The sequence below is a fragment of the Somniosus microcephalus genome, chromosome 4 (genome assembly GCF_052327205.1).
Source record: "Somniosus microcephalus isolate GS21.2 chromosome 4, FLI_Smic_1.0, whole genome shotgun sequence".
NCBI classification, from domain to species: Eukaryota; Metazoa; Chordata; class Chondrichthyes; order Squaliformes; family Somniosidae; genus Somniosus; species Somniosus microcephalus.
Window position 1 is genome coordinate 276,838,278 of NC_140990.1, and position 21,986 is coordinate 276,860,263.

The window sequence follows — 21,986 nt, forward strand, 5'->3', positions numbered from 1 at the left end:
TACGTAAATGGAATCCCCATAAGCATAATGGGGAATTCCCCTTTATCATTGGTTGGCCTGGCCCAGGTGATCCCAGGGGTGCTTGCGAACGGCGTGTGCCCCTGGGATACGCAGGCCTTTACACATTCGTACGTGTAGGGACCGAGGAGCGCGAGTCTATGACCCTTCGGGACCATCAGGTAGCTTCGTACTTTTCTTGCGGTTCGGAGGCATTCGCCCGCAGGAAGCGCAGACCGCAAATTCAGGCCCAAGGTGTCCCTCCTATGGAGAAAATGAGTATAACAGTCTTCTGACTGCATCATGTAGATGCAGTGATAATATTCTGCAAATCTAATATGAAATAGTCCTTCAATGTAAGAAGTAAAAGTGGTTTGTGATTCTATTAAATGAGGATTTTATTTCCATGTGCCATTTTTATTTTGGATTATTATATTCATTGGAGTATTTGATCATTTCTATCTATACTTGTTCCTCCAACATTCTGAAATAAAGAAGTTAATTAAGGTAGCATTAATTACTTTGTCTGGGAGCCTGTTCCATAGAGCTACTACGCTGTGGGGATAATACCTACTCTTGTCACATGGTAATAGTGATAGTTAGATGGTACCTCTGGCAGGTCCATAATGAAATTGTATGCATTGGCTTCCTTGGCTGCTCTGATAATCTGATCCTTTGTCAAGCTGTCACGACCGTACCGAATATTCTCTTCTATGGTGGTGGCAAACAAGACAGGCTCCTGTTCAACTATCCCAATCAAAGAACGCAGCCACTGAATATTCAGAGAGCGGATGTCATGGCCATCCAGAGTGATCTGCCAGAACAAGTCAAATTTATAACAATACAGTAAATCTGAAACATTCTGTATTAAAAAAAAGTTAATTTCATGTGATGTATAGATTATTTCACGTGACCTATAAAATATTAAAATTATTTTTAGAAATACTGTAAGTAGAAATGTCTACTACAGTATACGGAATATGAGATGGTCTAAATTAAATTATAAACATGCATACTGTTTTAAATATTCATTTTGTCTAGTAGGTGCACAATGTAATTTGCCAAGTACAAACCCAAACCAATATAAGATCCCCTTCCCCTCCCCACATTTGGTAATTCATTAACTGTCTATTGCTTTGTACAAAGAAATAACTTGCGTTTACTACATCACCTTTCCCACCTTCAGGATCTCGCAAAGGACTTCATAGCCAATGAATGACTTTTGAAGTATAGTCATTGTTGTTAATAAGGTAAACATAGCAACCAATTTGTGCACAGCATGGTCCCACATAAAGCAATGAGATGAATGGCCAGCAAATGTTGTTTTTTTTGGTGCTGTTGGTTCAGAGATGAATGTTGGTCAGGGCACCGGGAAACTTTCTGCTCTTTGAAAAAAGTGCCATGGGATTTTTTACATCTACTTGAGCAGGCAGACGCTTTAATATTTCACCTGAAACAATGCAGCACTCCCTCAGTACTGCACTCAATCGTTAGCCCTGATTGTGTGCTCAAGTTCTGTGCAGGAAGGAACAACTATGTATCTTTATGAAGCTTTTACTGCTTGACTTCATGTTTGGTTGAGTGAAGGCACACTTATTTGGGAAGGAATTTGCAGCCATCTTGTGGATATTTCTTGTAATTTGTAGTTGGTGTTCATCACAGTAAAGGTAAGATGGCTGAAAATGTGAAGGATGTTTATCACATTGCATTGTTACATCTGACTGCCTTCTCTTACCTCGATTAGCCTGGTGAGGTCATTCAACTTTTTCCAGCATTAAGTTGCTATGTGAAATTCATGGATTGGCTAAGCTATCTCCTTGCACTGTGTTTAAGCCATTCCTTTGTTTGGCCTCCTTCCCTCAAACTGCTCCCTCCTTTCCTTTATGTGGGCCAATAAAACCTCTTCAGAGGAGTCTGAAAACTCGGCGGCTCTGTGCCTTGCAGCATACACTCAGACAAGCTTCTTTTGGTCTCAGTTAGTTATGTTGCTCTCAGTTTTTATATTGCTGGCCTGGGAGCCTAACCTGCATATGACAATGACCCCAACCCAGGAAAATGTGACAGGGTCAGAGTGGGGTTACACCTGTGGCTGGAAGCGCTGCATTGACACATTTCCAGTGGAAAATCAACCAAGGACTTTAACAATATATTGGTAACCTGGGGTAAGGAAGTTGTTTTTAAATGCATACTGAATATTGCAGGCATGAATAGGAAGTGACCATCTATAGACGAGAAAGTAACGGTGTATGCTGCAGCTTATGATACTCCAAGTGACTATGACTGTAAGCAAGATTAAAAGTTTATCTGTATCATAAAGGCAGGCAACCATTTATTTATTTAATTTTAATCAAGTATGTATTTATATTTTTTGAAAGCAACTTGAAAGCATACCATTCCTTGTTTTGGATCATAGAATCTCTGAATGAGCTGCACTGTTGTGCTTTTACCAGACCCACTTGGTCCAACAAATGCTGTTGTTTCACTTGCTTTAACTGCCATACTGAGTTGATCAAGAATCTGGGAAACGGATACATAAGACAACTGCATAAAGCTGGACTAAAGGCAAGTTAAAAACCACATGAGTAAAGCAAGTTAATCATTTCTGTATATTCCAACAAACAGTATTATTCAGCTCTGTAGTGATGGTGTGTCGTTAAATATTCATTTATTTATAATTTAATTAAAGTGCAGCATGGTGATAAACACAGCCATAATGCTGTGGGAAGATGCTGAGTGAAAACCAATGCCTTCCTACTAAGAAGAAAAATCAGAGGTGCTCTCATATACCTCCTACTGGCTGGCTTGAGAATGGTATCGGTGGCTGGAAGTAGGTCACTTGTCCACACAGGCTACGGCAGGTGCATGGCCTGTGGAGAACCTCAGAGGGAGAAAAAAAGTAGGACGACTATTAGAAGTAATGGCCCTGAATTTCTTCAATGACCATTGCACCATTTTTGTGCTGTTCTTGTGCTGGAAAGTTATGCCGTTCACTAGCAGAGGAAGTTGCACTGGGTGAGTTAATTTGCATATGAATTGCTATAAGTTCTAGTGTAATTACGTTTTTGTTAGGTAAGGGTATTAAGGGTAAATGGAGTTGAGATATAATCCGCCCTGATCTAATTGAATGACAGAACAGGCTCAAGGGGCTGAATGACCTACTCCTGTTCCTATGTTCCTAAAAGCTCAGTGAGCAGCTTAGGCCCCGGAAAACTTCAGTGCAGAAGCATGCAGTCTCTGTAAAGGTTGCAGTCTTCATTAGAGCACTTGGGGACAGCAGTCTGTGGCACCTTTGAAAGAATCCATTGCCAAAAAACATCAAGGCAGTGGTCACTTTCAGCCGGTCTGGCAATGGAGACCTTTGCGAAGAAAGTTGCACAGATAGAAACATAGAAGATAGGAGCAGGAGTAGGCCATTCGGCCCTGCTCCGCCATTCAACGAGATCATGGCTGATCATCCAAACCCTAGCACCCGGTCCCTACACCGACAGCCATCCCACCCAAGCCCTATCCCTGTAACCCCATAACCCCACGTATTTAATCCCCCCTAACACTAAGGGCCAATTTTTATCATGGCCAATCAACCTAACCTGCACATCTTTGGACTGTGGGAGGAAACCGGAGCACCCGGAGGAAACCCACGCAAACACGGGGAGAATGTGCAAACTCCACACAGACAGTCACCCGAGGCCGGATTTGAACCCGGGTCCCTGGCGCTGTGAGGCAACAGTGCTAACCACTATGCCACCGTGCTGCCCTGGCAGCCTTGGATAGTCACATGCTTTGAACACAGAGCTCCCACGAGTGGTCTTCGAACACACTGTGGAGGATAGTAGACCGCTGTCTTCTGCCACACTGCCTTATTCTCCTCGCCTTCATGCGATGCCCCTCCATAAGCATGGCATAGAGAGTTATGCCCATGGGAAATGCCATACCTTCTTTAGGGGGCCGGGAAGGGTGGGGGTTTGAAAAATGTAGGGACGGGGTGAGACTGTAGCACTGTGGGGGGAAGAAAAATGCAAGTCTTAGTCAGTCAGCACAACCCACAAATAATGTTTTGGTAAAAAGGTTCCATGAAGCAAGAAATCCACAAAGTCTGGGGGCTCTGCAAGTCTCTCTAACTCCTCACTTCTGCCTGAATTAGGTGACTGGTGGAGCAGCTACACCTGTTTATTATGGGTTTATAAACGGCAGATCAATTAAATACATACTTTGGTTCTGTCTTCACAAAGGAGGACAGAAATAACCTTCCAGAGATGTCAGGGAACATAGGGTCTAATGAGAGGGAGGAATTGAATGAAATCAGTATTTGTAGGGAAATGGTGTTAGGGAAATTGATGGCATTGAAGGCCGATAAATCCCCAGGGCCTGATAATCTACATCCTAGGGTACTTAAGGAAGTGGCCCTTGAAATAGTAGATGCATTGCTGATCATCTTCCAACTTTAATGGAATCTGGAACAGTACCCATGGATTGGAGGGTAACTAATGTTACCCCACTATTCAAAAAAGGTGGTAGAGAGAAAATGGGGAATTACAGACCAGTAAGCCTGACATCGGTAGTGGGGAAAATGCTAGAGTCCATTATAAAAGCTGTAATAGCAGAGCACTTGGAAAACAGTGACAGGATCGGACAAAGTCAACATGGATTTACAAAAGGTAAATCATGCTTGACTAATCTACTGGAATTTTTTGAGGATATAACTGGTAGAATAGATAAGGGAGAACCAGTGGATGTGGTGTATTTGGACTTTCAGAAGGCTTTCGATAAGGTCCCGCATAAGAGATTGGCGTGCAAAGTTAAAGCACATGGGATGGGGGTAAGGTACTGACTTGGATAGAGAACTAGTTGGCAGACAGGAAGCAAAGAGTTGGAATAAATGGGTCTTTTTTCAAGTGGCAGGCAGTGACTAGTGGGGTACCGTAGGGATCGGTGCTAGGACCCCAGCTATTCACAATATATATTAATGATCTAGACGAGGGAACTAGATGTAATATCTCCAAATTTGCAGATGACACAAAGCTTGGTGGACATGTCTGCTGTGAGGAGGACAGGTTGGGTGATTGGGCAGATGCATGGCAGATGCAGTATAATGTGGATAAATGCAAGGTTATCCACGTCGGTGGCAAAAACAGGAAGACAGATTATTATCTGAATGGCAATTGATTGGGAAAAGGGGAAGTGCAACGAGACCTGGGTGTCATTGTGCACCAGTCGCTGAAGGTAAGCATGCAGGTGCAGCAGGTGGTTAAGAAGGCAAATGGTATGTTGGCCTTCATAGCGAGAGGATTCGAGTACAGGAGCAAGGATGTCTTGCTGCAGTTGTACAGGGCCTTGGTGAGACCACACCTTGAGTATTGTGTTCAGTTTTGGTCACCTTATCTGAGAAAGGATGTTCTTGCCATGGAGGGAGTGCAGCGAAGATTCACCAGGCTGATACCTGGGATGGTAGGAATGACGTATGAAGAGAGATTGGGTCGATTAGGCTTATATTCGCTAGAGTTTAGAAGAATGAGAGGGGATCTCATTGAAACTTATAAAATTCTAACAGGACTAGACAGACGAGATGCAGGACGGATGTTCCCGATGGTGGGGGAGTCCAGAACCAGGGGTCACAGTCTAAGGATAAGGGGTAAGCCATTTAGGACAGAGATGAGGAGGAATTTCTTCACCCAGAGAGTGGTGAACCTGTGGAATTCTCTACCACAGAAGGCAGTAGAGGCCAATTCATTAAATATATTCAAGAAGGAGTTGGATATATTTCTTAAGGCTAAAGGGATCAAGGGATATGGGGAGAAGCAGGGAGAGGGTACTGAATTTGGATGATCAGCCATGATCTCATTAAATGGCAGAACAGGCTCGAGGGGCCAAATGGCCTACTCCTGCTCCTATCTTCTATGTTTCTATGTTTCTATGTTAACTTTCCCAAAGTGCAGTAGTGGTGTAAAAGCAGGAGAATCACGGGTACAATGACCAGGTGAGCGGTGCTCCTATGCAAACAACCACTCCAGGGCTTGGACAAAGCTACCAAAAAGATCAAGGAAAGGATGCTAACATAGTTCCAAATTAAAAAAGGGTGAAAAGGCAGAACCAGGTAATTATAAGCCCATTAGTTTAACTTCAATAATAGGTAAGATGCTCAAAGGAATCATTAGGGATGATTATTATTATTTCAGCTGAATAAGTTAGGGAGGACCAGGGGTCACATTTACAAGTTATGAAAGGACAGAACTAGGTTTGATGCTAGGCGGTTCTTTTCTCAGAGAATAGCAGACCTGTGTAACAGTGAATGCTGATTCACTGTCTTCTTCTTCTTAAGCAGTCCCTCGGAACCGAGGATGACTTGCTTCCACATTAAAAATGAGTTCGCAGGTGACCGATGAGTCCAATGCGGGACCTACAGTCTCTGTCACAGGTGGGGCAGATGGTGGTTGAAGGGGTGGGTGGGTAGGGTGCTTGGGTTGACGTGCGCTCCTTGCGCTGCCTGCGCTTGGCTTCCGTTTGCTCTCGGCGAAGAGACTTGAGGTGTTCAGTGCCTTCCCGGATGCTTCTCCTCCACTTTGTGCAGTCTTGGGCCAGGGATTCCCAGGTGTCGGTGGGGATGTTACACTTTTTCAAGGAGGCTTTGAGGGTGTCCTTGAAGTGTTTCCTCTGCCCACCTGGGGCTCTCTTGCCGTGCCGGAGCTCCGAGTAGAGCGCTTGTTTTGGGAGTCTCATGTCGGTCATGCGGACAATGTGACCCGTCCATTGGTGCTGATTGAGCGTGGTGACAGCTTCGATGCTGGGGATGTTAGCCTGAGCAAGAACACTGACGTTGGTGCACCTACCCTGCCAATGGATTTGCAGGATCTTGTGGAGGCAGTGTTGGTGGTACCTCCTCAGTGCTTTGAGTTGCCTGCTGTACATGGTCCATGTCTCTGAGGCATACAGCAGGGCAGGTATCACTACTGCTCTGTAGACCATGAGCTTAGTGCTGGGTTTGAGGTCCTGGTCTTCAAACACTCTCTTCCTCAGGTGACCGAAGGCGGCACTGGCACACTGAAGGCGGTGTTGGACTTCATCGTCGACATCTGCCCTTTTTGACAGTAGGCTCCCGAGGTATGGAAAGTGGTCCACGTTGTCTAAGGCCTTGTCTTGGATTTTGATAATCGGGGGGCAGTACTGTGTGGCGGGGACAGGTTGGTAGAGGACCTTTGTCTTACGGATGTTTAGTGTAAGGCCCATGCTCTTGTATGCTTCGGTGAAGGTGTTGACGATGGTTTGGAGTTCGACCTCTGAGTGAGCACAGATGCAAGCGTCATCTGCACACTGTAATTTGACGACAGAGGATGGGACGACCTTGGATCTGGACTGGAGGCAACGGAGGTTGAACAGTTTCGCCGCTGTTTTGGGGCTGCATTGATGGAGATGACATAGCAGATTAGGCGGTGGTCTATCCAGCAGTCATCAGCTCCTGTCATGGCGTGGGTGATACGGACGTCCTTGCGGTCCCTCGCTTGGACGATGACGTAGTCCAGCAGAGGCCAGTGCTTGGAGCGAGGGTGCTGCCATGAAGCCTTGTACTTGTCTCTCTGACGGAACAAAGTGTTGGTAATGACAAGGCCATGTTCTAAGCATTTCGACAGGAGAAGGGTACCGTTGGAGTTGGCTTTCCCTATCCCCTCTCTGCCGATCACACCTCCCCAGAGGTATGTGTCCTTTCCAACTCTGGCGTTAAAGTCGCCAAGGAGGATCAGCTTGTCGCCCGTTGGGACTCTGGAGAGGGATTGGTCGAGGCTGGAGTAGAATTCCTCTTTAGTCTCGTATGTGGCTTCCAGTGTTGGGGCGTACGCACTGATGACCGTAGCGCACTGATTCTGGGCTAGGGTGAGCCGAAGAGTCATGAGGCACTCGTTTATACCGCTAGGAGAGTCTCTGAGATGCCCAACCAGTTCATTTTTTATGGCGAAGCCTACCCCATGGAGGCAGCGTTCTTCTTCAGGTTTGCCTTTCCAGAAGAAGGTGTAGCCACCGCCTTGCTCCTTGAGCTGGCCTTCCCCTGCCCGCTGGTCTCACTTAGGGCAGCGATGTCAATGTCGAAACGTCTGAGCTCCCGGGCAACGATAGCAGTACGGTGTTCCGGTCTGTCACTGTTGGGGTTGTCCATGAGGGTCCTGATGTTCCAGGTTCCGAACTTCATTTTAAAGGGTGGAAGATGCCTGTGCGTGAATTCTTTTAATGTGGGGTGGCCATTGCACACCAGCCACCACATGGGCTTGACAGAGCAAGGTCTTGTTCCAATGGCAAGGGGATCCAAGACGATTGGCGACCTGGCTCTGCTACAATGGCCTAGCACACACACACACACACACACACACACAAACATAATGCTTCTGTCCTCCACCCTTCTTCCTGCAGGTCCTCTCTGCCTGGGTTTCGTAGGATGCATTGTGGTCCTCCTGACCTTGCTGTTGTCCCGTGCCGCAACTTCCCTGGGCCCCGACCCCACTGCTGGTCCACGCTGCGCCACTCCTGGGCCTTGACCTCGCTGCTGGGCTCGTCCTCGCTTCTGGGTCCCGGCCTCAGACATGAATGATCTTGTCTCTCACAGGATCAAATTAGCACTGATATTCTCGTGATCCCTGGCCCTGAGCTCCACTCGCGATCCACTAGTCACTAGATCACTAGTCTAGTGGAGAAGCGTAGTCTTGACGGCAGAGAGGTCTGGGAATTTGGGAGTTAAGTTTAAGTGAAGAGCTAATGCTCACTGAGAACAAAGAACAGGCATGGTCGGGGGATGGGCAGTGAGCTCAGGTAACTTTAACCTTGCAGCTTGAACTTGCAGTTAGGGATAAAATGCACCCACTGTTAGAGCCAGGGGAACTTAAACAGCAGAAGAGAGGAGATTGGGGGGGGGGGGGGGGGGGCGAAGAGCAAAAGATGGCAACGGGTGGTCAAGGATGGCAAAGGAGCTTCCTAGGGAGCTGCCAGCACAGGAGCCATCTTGAAAAGGTCTACTGTATTCCTTTAATAAAGAGCTGGACCTGTTTCTGGCTAGAGCAGAGATCACCTTGTACAAGAGGTAGGTATCCTATAAAATAAATCAGGGTCTGTGTGATATCCTGGACTAGTTTGATTGCCTAAAGGGGCTGGAGAGGAAATATCCCAGATTCTCTTCTCTAATTGTCCTCGGATTTTACCTGGTTTTTCACCTCTCCCAGGAAATTACATGGCTCCAGGCGGGTGGAGAGTGTTTGTATTGTGATGCACAAGGCATCATAACTATATTGGACAGGCTAGATGAACCAGTAGGACTTTTCCTGTCTGTCATTTTCATATTTTCATATGAAATTTGCTTTTAGAGCATTAATGGCACATAAGCGGCGTAATGTGCTAAACATGCGTTTCTTCGATCATTTTTAGTGCAATAATGGAGTAATAATGGCGTAAATGCTGAAGATAGCAAGAAAATTCAGGGCCAATGTGCTATAAGAATGTTTATAGTTTTACTTAATATCACATTAGTTAATTACTTTGAACCTTTAGATTTGGCAAATATTTCATTATGACTGCAGTGTATATGTCACCTGCAAAAGTTTTTCTTTAAAACTCTTCTTTTAATAAATAAAAGTGCGTTTTGGTGAACGTTTAAGTACCTTGACTTCTGGCCTGGAGGGATAATTGAAGGTCACATTGTGGAATTCAATATCACCTTTTACTTTATTCAGCTTGTATCCTTCCTGTGACATGCAGTCAATCTCAGGTTCCTAAGGTGAGTAAGAAGGGTGAAATTTATTACACTAGTTTGCTGAGCTCACACCAGTTTATTCAGAATTAAGTAGTGTGACTTGAATAATAATATTTCAACTCACTCGGTCTATAGTTTCAAATATTTTTGTGGCAGCACCACGACCAGAGGCAAAGGCTTCCAAACAAGGTGAAGCCTGACCAAGATTTATAGCAGCTATTAGTATCCCCAGGAACACCTAAAATAAAATAAAGCATTTAAAGCTCACTCTAAATCTAATCTTGACATATGAACATTTACGAAATAGGGAAATAAATCACTATAAATAACTGATGCTGAAAAATTCTTTTCAAAAATCTTTGAAATGCTGAACACTGCACTAACGCAAATTCTCTGGAGCAGAAATTTGTGTAGTGTCAGAATCCGGCACAAAATGAACATGCTGGACCGAGGCTCGCTACAGTCTGGGCCTTGTGCTTTATCTCCATAAAACCGGCAAGCTGCAGACGCCAATCGGGCCTTAAGTCGAGACGTTAGGAAATTCGGTCAGCACCCATGCCGTGTCGGCCGCAGTCCTGGGAGGGGGTGGGGAAGCAAACCAGAGGATGGTGAACCTCCTGGAGCCAAGAGGAGCACACTTTCTGCACCACAGAATAAAAAGGTTACTCACCTTCTTGTGGGCAGCCTCCAGCCGTCCCTTGAAAGAATGCTGGTTAAGCCACTGTAGACCATAAAAACTGAGCAGAGCACAGGCATTGCATGCTCCGATCAGTTGATGCTGAGTTTGGAGCGGGGTCCTACAACAGGTGTTTGGACCCTGATTTGCTTTTTCAGGGCGCCTAACGTCTGTTTCAGGCAGGCACCCTGGACACTTGGAATTTGTCGACACACTTCCGGGAGACTGAGAGTGACAGATTGCAAACCAAATTTGGATTAACCCACTTAATGATGTTTGAGTCAGAAACACTTGTGCAGTCAATTACAATATCACAATATCATGGTGTCTATCCTATATTTATCTAAGTAATTATGAAACTATGCTTGTTCTAAAAGTATTAAAAGTTATCGTCAAGGGGAAATGAAAATCAGGCTTGTTTTATGATGGGTGGTTGATCTGCAATGCTCGTTTTATGCCCAGGTGACGCGGTGAAAATCTACCCTATTTGTCTCTTACCCTGGTCTAAAATTTTCTTTTGTATCCATTATGACTTTTTTAAATGCCAGTTAATAATTGGAAATTTAGCTATAAACATACCTGTAAAAGACCTCCGGGTGTATATTCATTCTGCTCTATAACCAGCTGAGACCCATACCAGAATGCGAGAGCGTAACAGAGGAAGATTATCATCCACACGTAGCCTGTGAAAAATCCTACTATCATGCCTTTTCTAACACCCCAGCGTTGTGCGAACACCAAGTTTTTGTCATATCTGTGTAATAAATTTACAAACAATAAATATTCTACAGAGTACATGCAAACAATGGTTTGCTCTATCAGAGCTTTAAATCATTCTTTTGTTAAATATATAAAAAGGGCTGTGTGGTGCCAGTGACGTAGGAAAGTGGTGATTATTTTTAAATAGCTCAACTTTGGATGCACTCAGGAAATGAATGAATAATTCTTTCACTGGCAAATTATTTTAGTTTACAGAACATTGTTTTTTTTAATTTCCTAACATCCACAACAGGAATGTTGAAAGAAATTGTGAACCATGGGGCATTTCCTCATCCCTGACCCTTTCTTATGTTTGTATGTCTAAACCCTTAGCTATTATTGGGACTATAGGTGATTACTATGGATTTGCAATCTTTAATAGAGATTTCACTGTATGTATCTTTCCATTTTTTTCTTGTTTATTAATAACTGAAGCGATAAGTAAAAGGGCAACCTTATCATGGTAACTAACCTTTCCACCTCTTTCTTTTCACCACTGAATGCAGCCACTGTTCTTATGGACGAAAGCACTTCATCTGCTACAGCACCAGCTTTAGCATAAGCCTTTAGTCCAAGACCAGTCAGTTTTGAGACAGACTGTAACACAATTATAGTGAATATTATTCCAGTATACCAATTATTTTCTCTATTATGATATTTAAATGGACCATGCAACTGTGTGCAGTTTAATTTCAATATTCAATAGTTATAGAAAGACTTGCATTTATATAGCACCTTTCAGGACCACTGGACATCCCAAAGCACTTTACAGCCAATGAAGTACTTTTTGAAGTCTAGTCACTGTTGTAATGTAGGAAACTCAGCAATCAATTTGCGCTCAGCAAGCTCCCACAAACAGCAATGTGATAATGACCAGATCATCTGTTTTTTGTTATGTTAATTGAGGGATAAATATTGGCCAGCACACCGGGGATAACTCCCCTGCTCTTTTTGAAATAGTGCTGTGGGATCTTTTACATCCGCCTGAGAGAGCAGATGGGGCTTCGGTTTAACGTCTCATCTGAAAGATGCCACCTCTGACAGTGCAGCACTCCCTCAGCACTGCACTGGAGTGTCAGCCTAGATTTTTGTGCTCACGTCTCTGGAGTGGGACTTGAACCCACAACCTTCTGACTCAGAGGCTAGCGTGCTACCAACTGAGCCACTGCATTATAAATGGACACTGCACTTAAATAATATCAAATTCGGCTATAGTGCTGTATCAATATGCATCTCTTCACTTCACCTGACAAAGGAGCAGTGCTCCGAAAGCTTGTGATTTCAAATAAAGCTGTTGGACTATAACCTGGTGTTGTGTGACTTCCCACATTTGTCCACCCCAGTCCAACACCGGCATCTCCACATCAATTTGATATGAAATGGACCCAAATTCTTAGTCCCTGTTGAAGCCCTATTTAAATATATTTACATACTATTTTCATTGTAAGAGCCATAAAAGCTTAAGAAAATACTTTAAAATAGTGGTTAAATGGCATAATACAGTTAATTTACCTGACCGACTTATTGTATTAAGAAACCCCTATTTTCTTGCTCCAGTAGTATAGTCCGAGACACCCCCTTCATTCTTGCCACAATGGAACAGTCCCTAAGCCACACATGGGTGCAGCCATTTTACAGTTTAAACTGCACGTGGTTGAAGGAGGCAGAAGTTGTGAGGTTTGGAGCAGTACAGTTTTTGACCGTGTTCGTTTATACGTGTTTGCTTTGTAATTCCGTTTGTTAAGTGTTATAGTAAACAGTTTAAAAGACAAAGCTACGTTTGGGAACGTTTTATTTCGACACGCGTCTACTCGTTGTTAAAAACCCCACAGCTCAGTGGCTGCCTGTTTGGAAACTAAGAAGCGCCACTACATTCATAATTTTCTTTATTTCTTACTGACACTATTACAGAACTGTAAAAATTTCAGCTATAACTTTAGCAAAAGGGATTTTGTAAATTTGGTACGTTTTTAGCAGCTGCAGAAAATGTCCTGAAAACTAAAAATATTTGGGCCCTACATAGAACTGTTTAGCATATCCATTAGCATTTTTAGTGATTTTCATCAAATTCCATTTGCAACTGCAAATGCAAATGCAATTATTTAAGACAGGAGGGAGAAACGAGGAAACTACAGACCTGTCAGTTTAATGTCAGTTGTAGGGAAGTTATTGAATCTATTATCAGAGGTAGAGTGACTGAGCATTTGAACAATTATAAGCTGATCACGGATTTGTGAAGAATAGGTCATGTCTGACTAATCTAGTTGAATATTTTGAGGAGGTAGATGGAGGAGTGTCTATGGATATTGCCTATATGGACTTCCAGAAGATATTTGATAAGGTTATTAACAAAAATGAGACTGCATGAAATTGGGGGTAACCTTAGGACATGGTTGAGAATTGGTTGGGAGGTAGGAGACAGGGGTGACACTAAATTAGATAAGTTCTGTAGATGGGAGCAGGAAGTTACAAAGGGACATAGACAGATTAAATGGGTTGGCAAAACTGTGGCAAACAGAGTTCAATGTGGGGAAGTATGAGGTAATCCATTATGGTTCCAAGAAAGACAAATGAGGATATTTTCTAAATGGCGAGAGACTAGAAATTGTGGATGAGCAAAGGGATTTGGGTGTCCAGGTACACAAATCACTAAAAGCTAATGGACAGGTACAAACATTTTCAAATAGGCTAATGGAATGTTAACCTTTATCTCAAGGGGTCTGGAATACAAAGGGGAGGAAGTTATGCTTCAGTTGTACAGAGTCTTGATCAGATCCCATCTGGTGTACTGCATTCAGTCTGGGCACCAGAGCTTAGGAAGCTATTGGCCTTGGAAGGGGTGCAGTGCAGATTCACCAGAATGATGCCAGGGCTAAAAGGGTTAAATTATGAGGACAGGTTGCATAAACTTGAGTTGTATTCCCTTGAGTTTGGAACATTACGGGGTGATTTAATTGAGGTGTTTAAAGTGATAAAAGGATTCAAAAAGTAGATATAGCTATTTCCTCTTGTGGGGGAAACCAGAACAAGGGGGCACAACCTTATAATTAGAGCTAGGCCATTCGGGAGTGAAATCAGGAAACACTTTTTCAGATACAGGGTAGTGGAAATGTGGAGTTCTCGCCCACAAAAGACTGTAGATGCTGGGTCAATTGAAATTTTCAAGACTGAGATCGACAGATTTTTTATTACGTAAGGGTATCAAGGGATATGGATCAAAGGCGGGTAAATGGAGTTGAGGTACAGATCAGTCATGATCTAATTAAATGACATAACAGGCTTGAGGAGCTGAATGACCTAATTTTTTCATTAATTATCAAGATAATTTTCACTGTAACTTGTATGCCCAGGTATCTAAAGCCAGCCTCCAACCAAGCAGAGGTATAAGACTCTAATGTGTGCATGTGGATATCCTGCATGAGGGACATGCCCTCAGTTTTAGAATAATTGAGCTTGTAACCTGAGAGATGCCCAAGTTATCTGATGTTTTGAAAGATGCTGTGGAGTGAGGTGATCGATTGGTTCTCAGGGATATTTTGTGATCAGTGCCTCTAGCCTGCACTCTGGATGTCTTGGTTTGATCTGATGCAGCTAAAAGTTAACTGTGTCCTATCTGAAGGCCAGGATCTTGAACAAAGTTTTCTAGTTAGCATTAAGGAGTGATATGCATTTGGGTGGGGTCTTTGTCTTTTTATGTATTAAGATGATTGTGGTTGCCTTGAAGATGTTTGGGAGGGCATTTGTCTTGAGCATTTTGTGAAAGGGTGTCAGGAGGAGGGAAGTGAGTTAAGGGAGCAGGACCATTTGAAATTTGTCAGGCTAGGTACTGACTCTAGAGCTTTCCCAGACTAGGAGCTTTTTACTGTCAACTGGATCTCACTGACTGAGATTGGGGAATTGAGCAACTGTACGCTTTCTTGTGAGTTAGAATAGATAATGTGTATATTTCTTGCATGACGTGGTACTCAAATAAGCTGAGCAAAGTGTAGATTTTTTGCAAATTCTCTGTTGATCCCAGGGGTACATGAGGTGAAGTTATAATCAGTTTGCTTAATTGATGCAACAGTCCTGCTTTGCATTTGCTGCCATATCTATATATATAAAAGGATACTTCTGTCTGTCATTCCGTCTGTCCGTCTGTCTTGAATAAACTCGAAAGTTATAGAGCGTACCTACACGTGCGTTACGTCGAAAGAAAGCTGACGATTCCAGAACCGTCATAAGTGTATTTACTTTTCGGTCGGACTAAAATTGTTCGCACGTTATGCAAAAAACCTTCAAAATTAAACTCATTATCTGCTAATAGCATTGATTGACTGACGTCAAGGTCGACCAATCCTGTGCCGTCACGATTGCCCAATCCTACAGTTCAGTCGCCTGATGGTTGGCCAATCACTGCGTCTGTGGGTGGGACTAATGCTTTTCAACTCAGGCATCGGGCAGCCATTGCTTCACTACTTCCAGCTCAAAATCTGCTAATCCAGCTTCTAAAAAGTTAGTATCTCTTTTAAAAATAACATCACATTTACCAAAAACGTTTTATAAGTACTTTCACTTTCATCTTTGAAGCTATTAAAAGGTAGAAATGTTGCCCGGCAGCAGATTCACAAAGGGACACAGAGACAGGCCCCAAAGCCTGGGACTCGATTTAAAACGTTGCCCGGCAGCAGATTCACACAGGAACAGACAGACAGGCCCCAAAGCCTGGGACTCGATTTAAACCGCCTGGCCCAAAACAGCCCTGGCAAAGCCGGGCTCCCCCAGCTAGTGGTGTATATATGAGCATCTTCCCTGGTTTGTTACCCTGTTCTAGTACTGTATTTGACTGTGGTATGCAGGAGGAGCTTTTCAGTACCAACCAACAACACTGGTGCAATTTTGATCCCATGCACTGAGTAATAGTCACGTGCCACAAAATTCAGCAATCAACATATTGCAATATTATGTATGAATTCTTAAGGGCAACGTTAATGCATTGAAAAGCAAGAATTTATGTAGCAATATAATAAAATCACAGAAGCCAAAGCTAATGTTAAAATTAACATTAGCAATTTAACCTCAACAAGATTGTTGACCTTTTAAAATATTCTATGTTATTTCACCTGTGAGCTAATATAATATCTGCAACAATATTTTCATGCTACTCCTCTGACAGACAGGCCCCAATCAAACAGCAGCTAAAGCCGAGAGCAGTTTAATTTTTATGCACCGAAACCACATAACCATCATGTTACAACATGTAGCATCTCTGTACATGGCAACTCAGAGCATTCATCCTGTCTTTGAATGCATCCATACTGAGGAACTAACAGGACTTGCTCTAGCTCCACCAGATTTACTCTGCTTTTCTCTTTCCCTATCCCTTCCATCTCCTTCCTGAAATCCTCAGCCATTGGCAACTCTTTCAAATTGAATTTAAACCTACAAATTGTCAAGTCTGATTGGTGATTAAACTATACCACATACAATTAAACAGTCTTTTTCACCCATCTTGTGTGACCATCCAGCCCATCATTTTCTGAGTATCTTTAATCCATCATGTGTGTCCTGGCTGGCTAGTTACCAGTGTACTGTCATTGATCTTCCAGGTTCAAACTGCCAGTGATGATGTCTGGTCACTGGAAAAGGCCTTAGATTGCGGGCACTTGAAAGTTTCTAATGGAAATATCTAGTAGCAGTTGAACTTATCGATTTCATAGATGCATTTAAGGGGAAGCTAAGGTGCATTAGGGAGGAAGGAATAGAAGGATATGCTGATAGGGTTAGATGAAGTAGAGTGGGAGGAGGCTCATGTGGAGCATAAACACCGGCACAGATCAGTTGGGCCAAATGGCCTGTTTCTGTGCTGTTATTTCTATGTAACCTGAAAAGCATAACATATTATTAAGCTGCCGGATCAATGCCATGGTGAGGCCTGTCTATTCAGTCTACAAATTGGTTAGCTGAGTACTGACAAGTAATTGATATTTGAGGTCTTGAGTATGCGATGAATGCACAGCTATGGCACAAATCATGTCTCCTTATGTACGTAATTGTTTCCTCACCAATGCCATGAGAGCAGCTCCAAGACCAATCAGCGGACTGACAGCAATAATAACCAGTGTAAGCTTCCAACCACTGACAAATCCTAGGAGGAATCCACTAACAAAAGTAGTGAAACGTTGAATAAAAATCCCAACTTGATCAGCGATGGCATCATTAATTTTATTAATATCGCTGTAAAAAGATGAAGAACATTGAAGGCACTTGTGTCATCAAAATGACTTGACAGAGTTGCAATGTTAAAGAATGATTAGATTATTGCTATAATTAAAGAATACTGGCTATCAAATACTGCCACCCTCTTCCTGCACCCACACAAACACAGTAAACTTAGAGCTTAATTAATGCTTGAAAACCATTGATGCTCTGTATTGTTCTGCTGCAGAGCTGCTGCTGTAAAGTCAAGAGAATCAAACACAACAACTGCAATCATATCTAAACTGTCCATTGATATCTGACAGCAATAGTGAACTATTGAGAAGTATCTATACTTAGCAACTGACTTCATTTCTTCCAAAAATGGTCTCTGGCATGTGAATGCCTAGACATAAACTTGCTCATTTATATTAAGCATGGGTTGCAATTTGCAATCTCTGTGCCATGGACAGGCTAATGTCATGGAATTCCCATGTGGAATGTATTGGATATCAGTTGTAACATTATACTGAGACACAGAATGGAGACCAGTTACTTTCTTGCAAGGACGGAGGAAAATAATGTGGCATGACAAGACTTAAAACCAAAGGCTCTGTGGGGAAAGAAATAGTTTTCACATTTTGTGTAGTGGCATCATAAACATATTCAGCACAATTTTCGCCCTGTTTTCAGATGGGAACAGAATGGTAGTGTTCCAAAAACCATGGGGCTGAATTTACCGCCTTGTTCCCACTCCTAATCCGTTTGTCTGCAAGTTGGTTCGGCTTTCACATGGATGGCTCAGGCGTCCGACTACTTCAAGTAGGAGCTTATTTGAAATACGCAAATTGGGGTCCTAGCAGTCTGAAGGATCCCAGTGCAATATTGAGGTACCAAAGAGCAGAGCATGCCCATTGGTATTAAGTGCTGAGCGGCCTAACCAGCTGTTCTTACAGCATGAATGTTTCTGGTCCCACAAAAATATTCCAGCCTGCTGCCAGCCTCTCCATGCCACCCTGCTCAACTTTTTATATTGAACTTCTGACTTAGCTCCTCAAAGGAGTTGCTGGATTTCCTGCAGCCCTCAACCAGCCAGCTGCCTGTAAGCACTGATTCAGTGCTCGCAGCTCGCTAGCATTATGCAAATAAGGTCCAGCCATCAAAATGGCTCGCACTTCTCACCAAGGACATTAGGTGAGGTGGCCCAATTGGATTGCCCATTGCCCATCACCCACCCAATGTCTGCCCAAGGTGAAAATCTTTTTGATTGTAATTGGAATGTCACTACACATAGGAACTAGAGAAATTTTTCCCCTTGCAGGCCCCATAGTTCTTAGAATAGCATTTGATGATGTCAGGAGCGAGGTCATAGTTTATTAATGTCCCCAAATATGATTGTTTATAGCAGTTCAAATCTAATTCACTAGCTGTAATTATGTATTGCACTGTACCACATACATATAATGTAGAGCAAGTGAATTATTTAAAGTCTATCTCCATTACTTCTATTTTATTGAGTTGTAATTATTGGTGTGATTAGTTGTGTACCTAATATTAATTGTTACTGGGGCATTGTTTTTATAGCCAGGGTAAAGCTGTTTTATGAAGTTAAATGACATACTTACTCTGACATCCTTGTGTTCAATTCTCCAGCAGAATTACAGTCAAACCAACCAATCTCCATTCTCATAATTTGTTTGAAGTAAGCTTTTCTTATTTTTTGAACCTGCCGGGCTGCTGCTGTGACCCAGAAGCATATCTAGAAAAGGTAGAATTGACAAAATTAAGCAAGCAGATTCATATTCGCTACTACCCTCAGCTTTTCCAATAAGATGGGGAAGTGAGTTTTTGAGTTTAAGACAGGTTGCAAGTTGAGTGTCAGGATGACATTTTGACAGAAATGGGGCCCATAATGACAGTTTCTTCATGGCAACCTTAGGAAAGCAGCTGTTGTAAAATAGATTATTTATTTTAAAAACTTCTTAGATCCTCAGCCACAACTTGTCTTGTCCACCAAGGATCTATCGTTGGTGCCCCTCCTATTTCTCATCTACATGTTGCCCCTTGGCGACATCATCCGAAAACACAGCGTCAGTTTCCACATGTATGCTGACGACACCCAGCTCTACCTCACTACCACTTCTCTCAACCCCTCCACGGTCTCTAACTTGTCTGACTGCTTGTTCGACATCCAGTTCTGGATGAGCAGAAATTTTCACCAATTAAATATTGGGAAGACCAAAGCCATTGTTTTCGGTCCCCGCCACAAACACCATTCCCTAGCCACTGACTCCATCCCTCTCCCTAACATCTGTCTTTTTTTTATTATTCATTGATGGGATGTGGGTGTCGCTGGCTGGCTAGGCCTGTATTTAGTGCCCATCCCTAATTGCCCTTGAGAAGATGGTGGTGAGCCGCCTTCTTGAACCGCTGCAGTCCATATGGTGCAGGTACACCCACAATGCTGTTAGGAAGGGAGTTCCAGGATTTTGGCCCAGCGACAGTGAAGGAACGGTGATACAGGTCCAAGTCAGGATGGTGTGTGGCTTGGAGGGGAACTTGTAGGTGGTGATGTTCCCATGCGTCTGCTGCCCTTGTCCTTCTAAGTGGTAGAGGTCGCGGGTTTGGAAGGTGCTGTTGAAGGAGCTTTGGTGAGTTGCTGCAGTGCATCTTGTAGATGGTACACACTGCAGCCACAGTGCGCCGGTGGTGGAGGGAGTGAATGTTGAAGGTGGATGGAGTGCCAATCAAGCGGGCTGCTTTATCTTGAATGGTGTCGCGCTTCTTGAGTGTTGTTGGAGCTGCACTCACCCAGGCAAGTGGAGAGTATTCCATCACACTCCTGACTTGTGCCTTGTAGATGGTGGAAAGGCTTTGGGGAGTCAGGAGGTGAGACACTCGCCGCAGAATTCCCAGCCTCTGGCCTGCTCTTGTAGCCACAGTATTTATATGGCTGGTCCAGTTCAGTTTCTGATCAATGGTAACCCCCAGGATGTTGATAGTGGGGGATTCAGCGATGGTAATGCCATTGAATGTCAAGGGGAGGTGGTTAGCGTCTCGCTTGTTGGAGATGGTCATTACCTGGCACTTGTGTGGTGCGAATGTTACTTGCCACTTGTCAGCCCAAGTCTGAATGTTGTCCAGGTCTTGCTGCATATGGACACGGACTCCGTCAGTATCTGACGAGTCTCGAATGGTGCTGAACAGTGTGCAATCATCAGCGAACATCCCCACTTCTGACCTTATGATGGAGGGAAGGTCATTGATGAAACAGCTGATGATGGTTGGGCCTAGGACACTGCCCCGAGGAACTCCTGCAGTGATGTCATGTGATTGAGATGAATGACCTCCAACAACCACAGCCAACTTCCTTTGTGCTAGGTATGATTCCAACCAATGGAGAGTTTTCCCCTTGATTCCCATTGACTTCAGTTTTGCTAGGGCTCCTTGATGCCACACTCGATCAAATGCTGCCTTGATGTCAAGGGCAGTCACTCTCACCTCACCTCTTGAGTTCAGCTCTTTTGTCCATGTTTGGACCAAGGCTGTAATGAGGTCAGGAGCTGAGTGGCCCTGGCGGAACCCAAACTGGGCGTCAGTTAGCAGGTTATTGCTGAGTAAGTGCCGCTTGATAGCACTGTCGACGACACTTTCCATCACTTTGCTGATGATTGAGAGTAGACTGATGGGACGGTAATTGGCCGGGTTGGATTTGTCCTGCTTTTTGTAGACAGGACATACTTGGGCAATTTTCCACATTGCCGGGTAGATGCCAGTGTTGTAGCTGTACTGGAACAGCTTGGCTAGGGGCGCAGCTAGTTCTGGAGCACAAGTCTTCAGTACTATTGCCGGAATGTTGTCAGGGCCCATAGCCTTTGCAGTATCCAGTGTCTTCAGCCGTTTCTGTCTGAGGCTGAACCAGACTGTTCGGAACCTTGGTATCATATTTGACCCTGAAATGAGCTTCCGACCACATATCCGCAGCCTATTTCCACCTCCGTAACATCGCCCGTCTCCGCCCTTGCCTCAGCTCATCCGCTGCTGAAACACTCATCCATGCCTTTGTTACCTCTAGACTTGACTATTCCAATGCACTCCAGGCTGGCCTCCCACATTCTACCCTACATCAACTTGAGGCCATCCAAAACTCGGCTGCCTGTGTCCTAACTCACACCAATGTCCCGTTCACCCATCACCCCTGTGCTTGCTGACCTACATTGGCTCCCGGTTAAGCAACGCCTCGAATTCAAAATTCTCATCCTTGTTTTCAAATCCCTCCATGACCTCGCCCCTCCTTATCTCTGTAATCTCCTTCAGCCCCACAACACCCTGAGATATCTGTGCTCCTCTAATTCTGCCCTCTTGAGCATCCCTGATTATAATCACTCAACCATTGGTGGCTGTGCCTTCTGTTGCCTAGGCCCTATGCTCTGGAATTCCCTGTCTAAACCTCTCTGCCTCTCTACCTTTCTTTTCTCCTTTAAGACGCTCCTTAAAACCTACCTCTTTAGCCAAACTTTTGGTCACCTGCCCTAATTTCTCCTTATGTGGTTCGGTGTCAAATTTTTTGTCTTTTAATACTCCTGTGAAGCGCCTTGGGACATTTTACTACGTTAAAGGCGCTATATAAATACAAGTTGTTGTTGTACTGCT

At 43.9% G+C, this 21,986-nt stretch overlaps 1 protein-coding gene across 1 annotated transcript in view; it reads right to left on the reverse strand.

The window, feature by feature from the left end:
• The window catches only part of LOC147120482 (bile salt export pump-like), a 107,961-nt gene that overhangs the window by 45,556 nt on the left and 40,419 nt on the right, over positions 1-21,986 (reverse strand). The window contains exons 8-15 of the mRNA XM_085986477.1: positions 18,959-19,092; positions 17,201-17,372; positions 11,629-11,753; positions 10,977-11,151; positions 9,846-9,959; positions 9,630-9,740; positions 2,389-2,514; positions 608-811 (exon numbers count right to left, since the gene is read on the reverse strand). Coding sequence (XP_085842603.1) covers positions 608-811; positions 2,389-2,514; positions 9,630-9,740; positions 9,846-9,959; positions 10,977-11,151; positions 11,629-11,753; positions 17,201-17,372; positions 18,959-19,092 — 1,161 coding nt within the window. The remainder of the gene's footprint in view (positions 1-607; positions 812-2,388; positions 2,515-9,629; positions 9,741-9,845; positions 9,960-10,976; positions 11,152-11,628; positions 11,754-17,200; positions 17,373-18,958; positions 19,093-21,986) is intronic.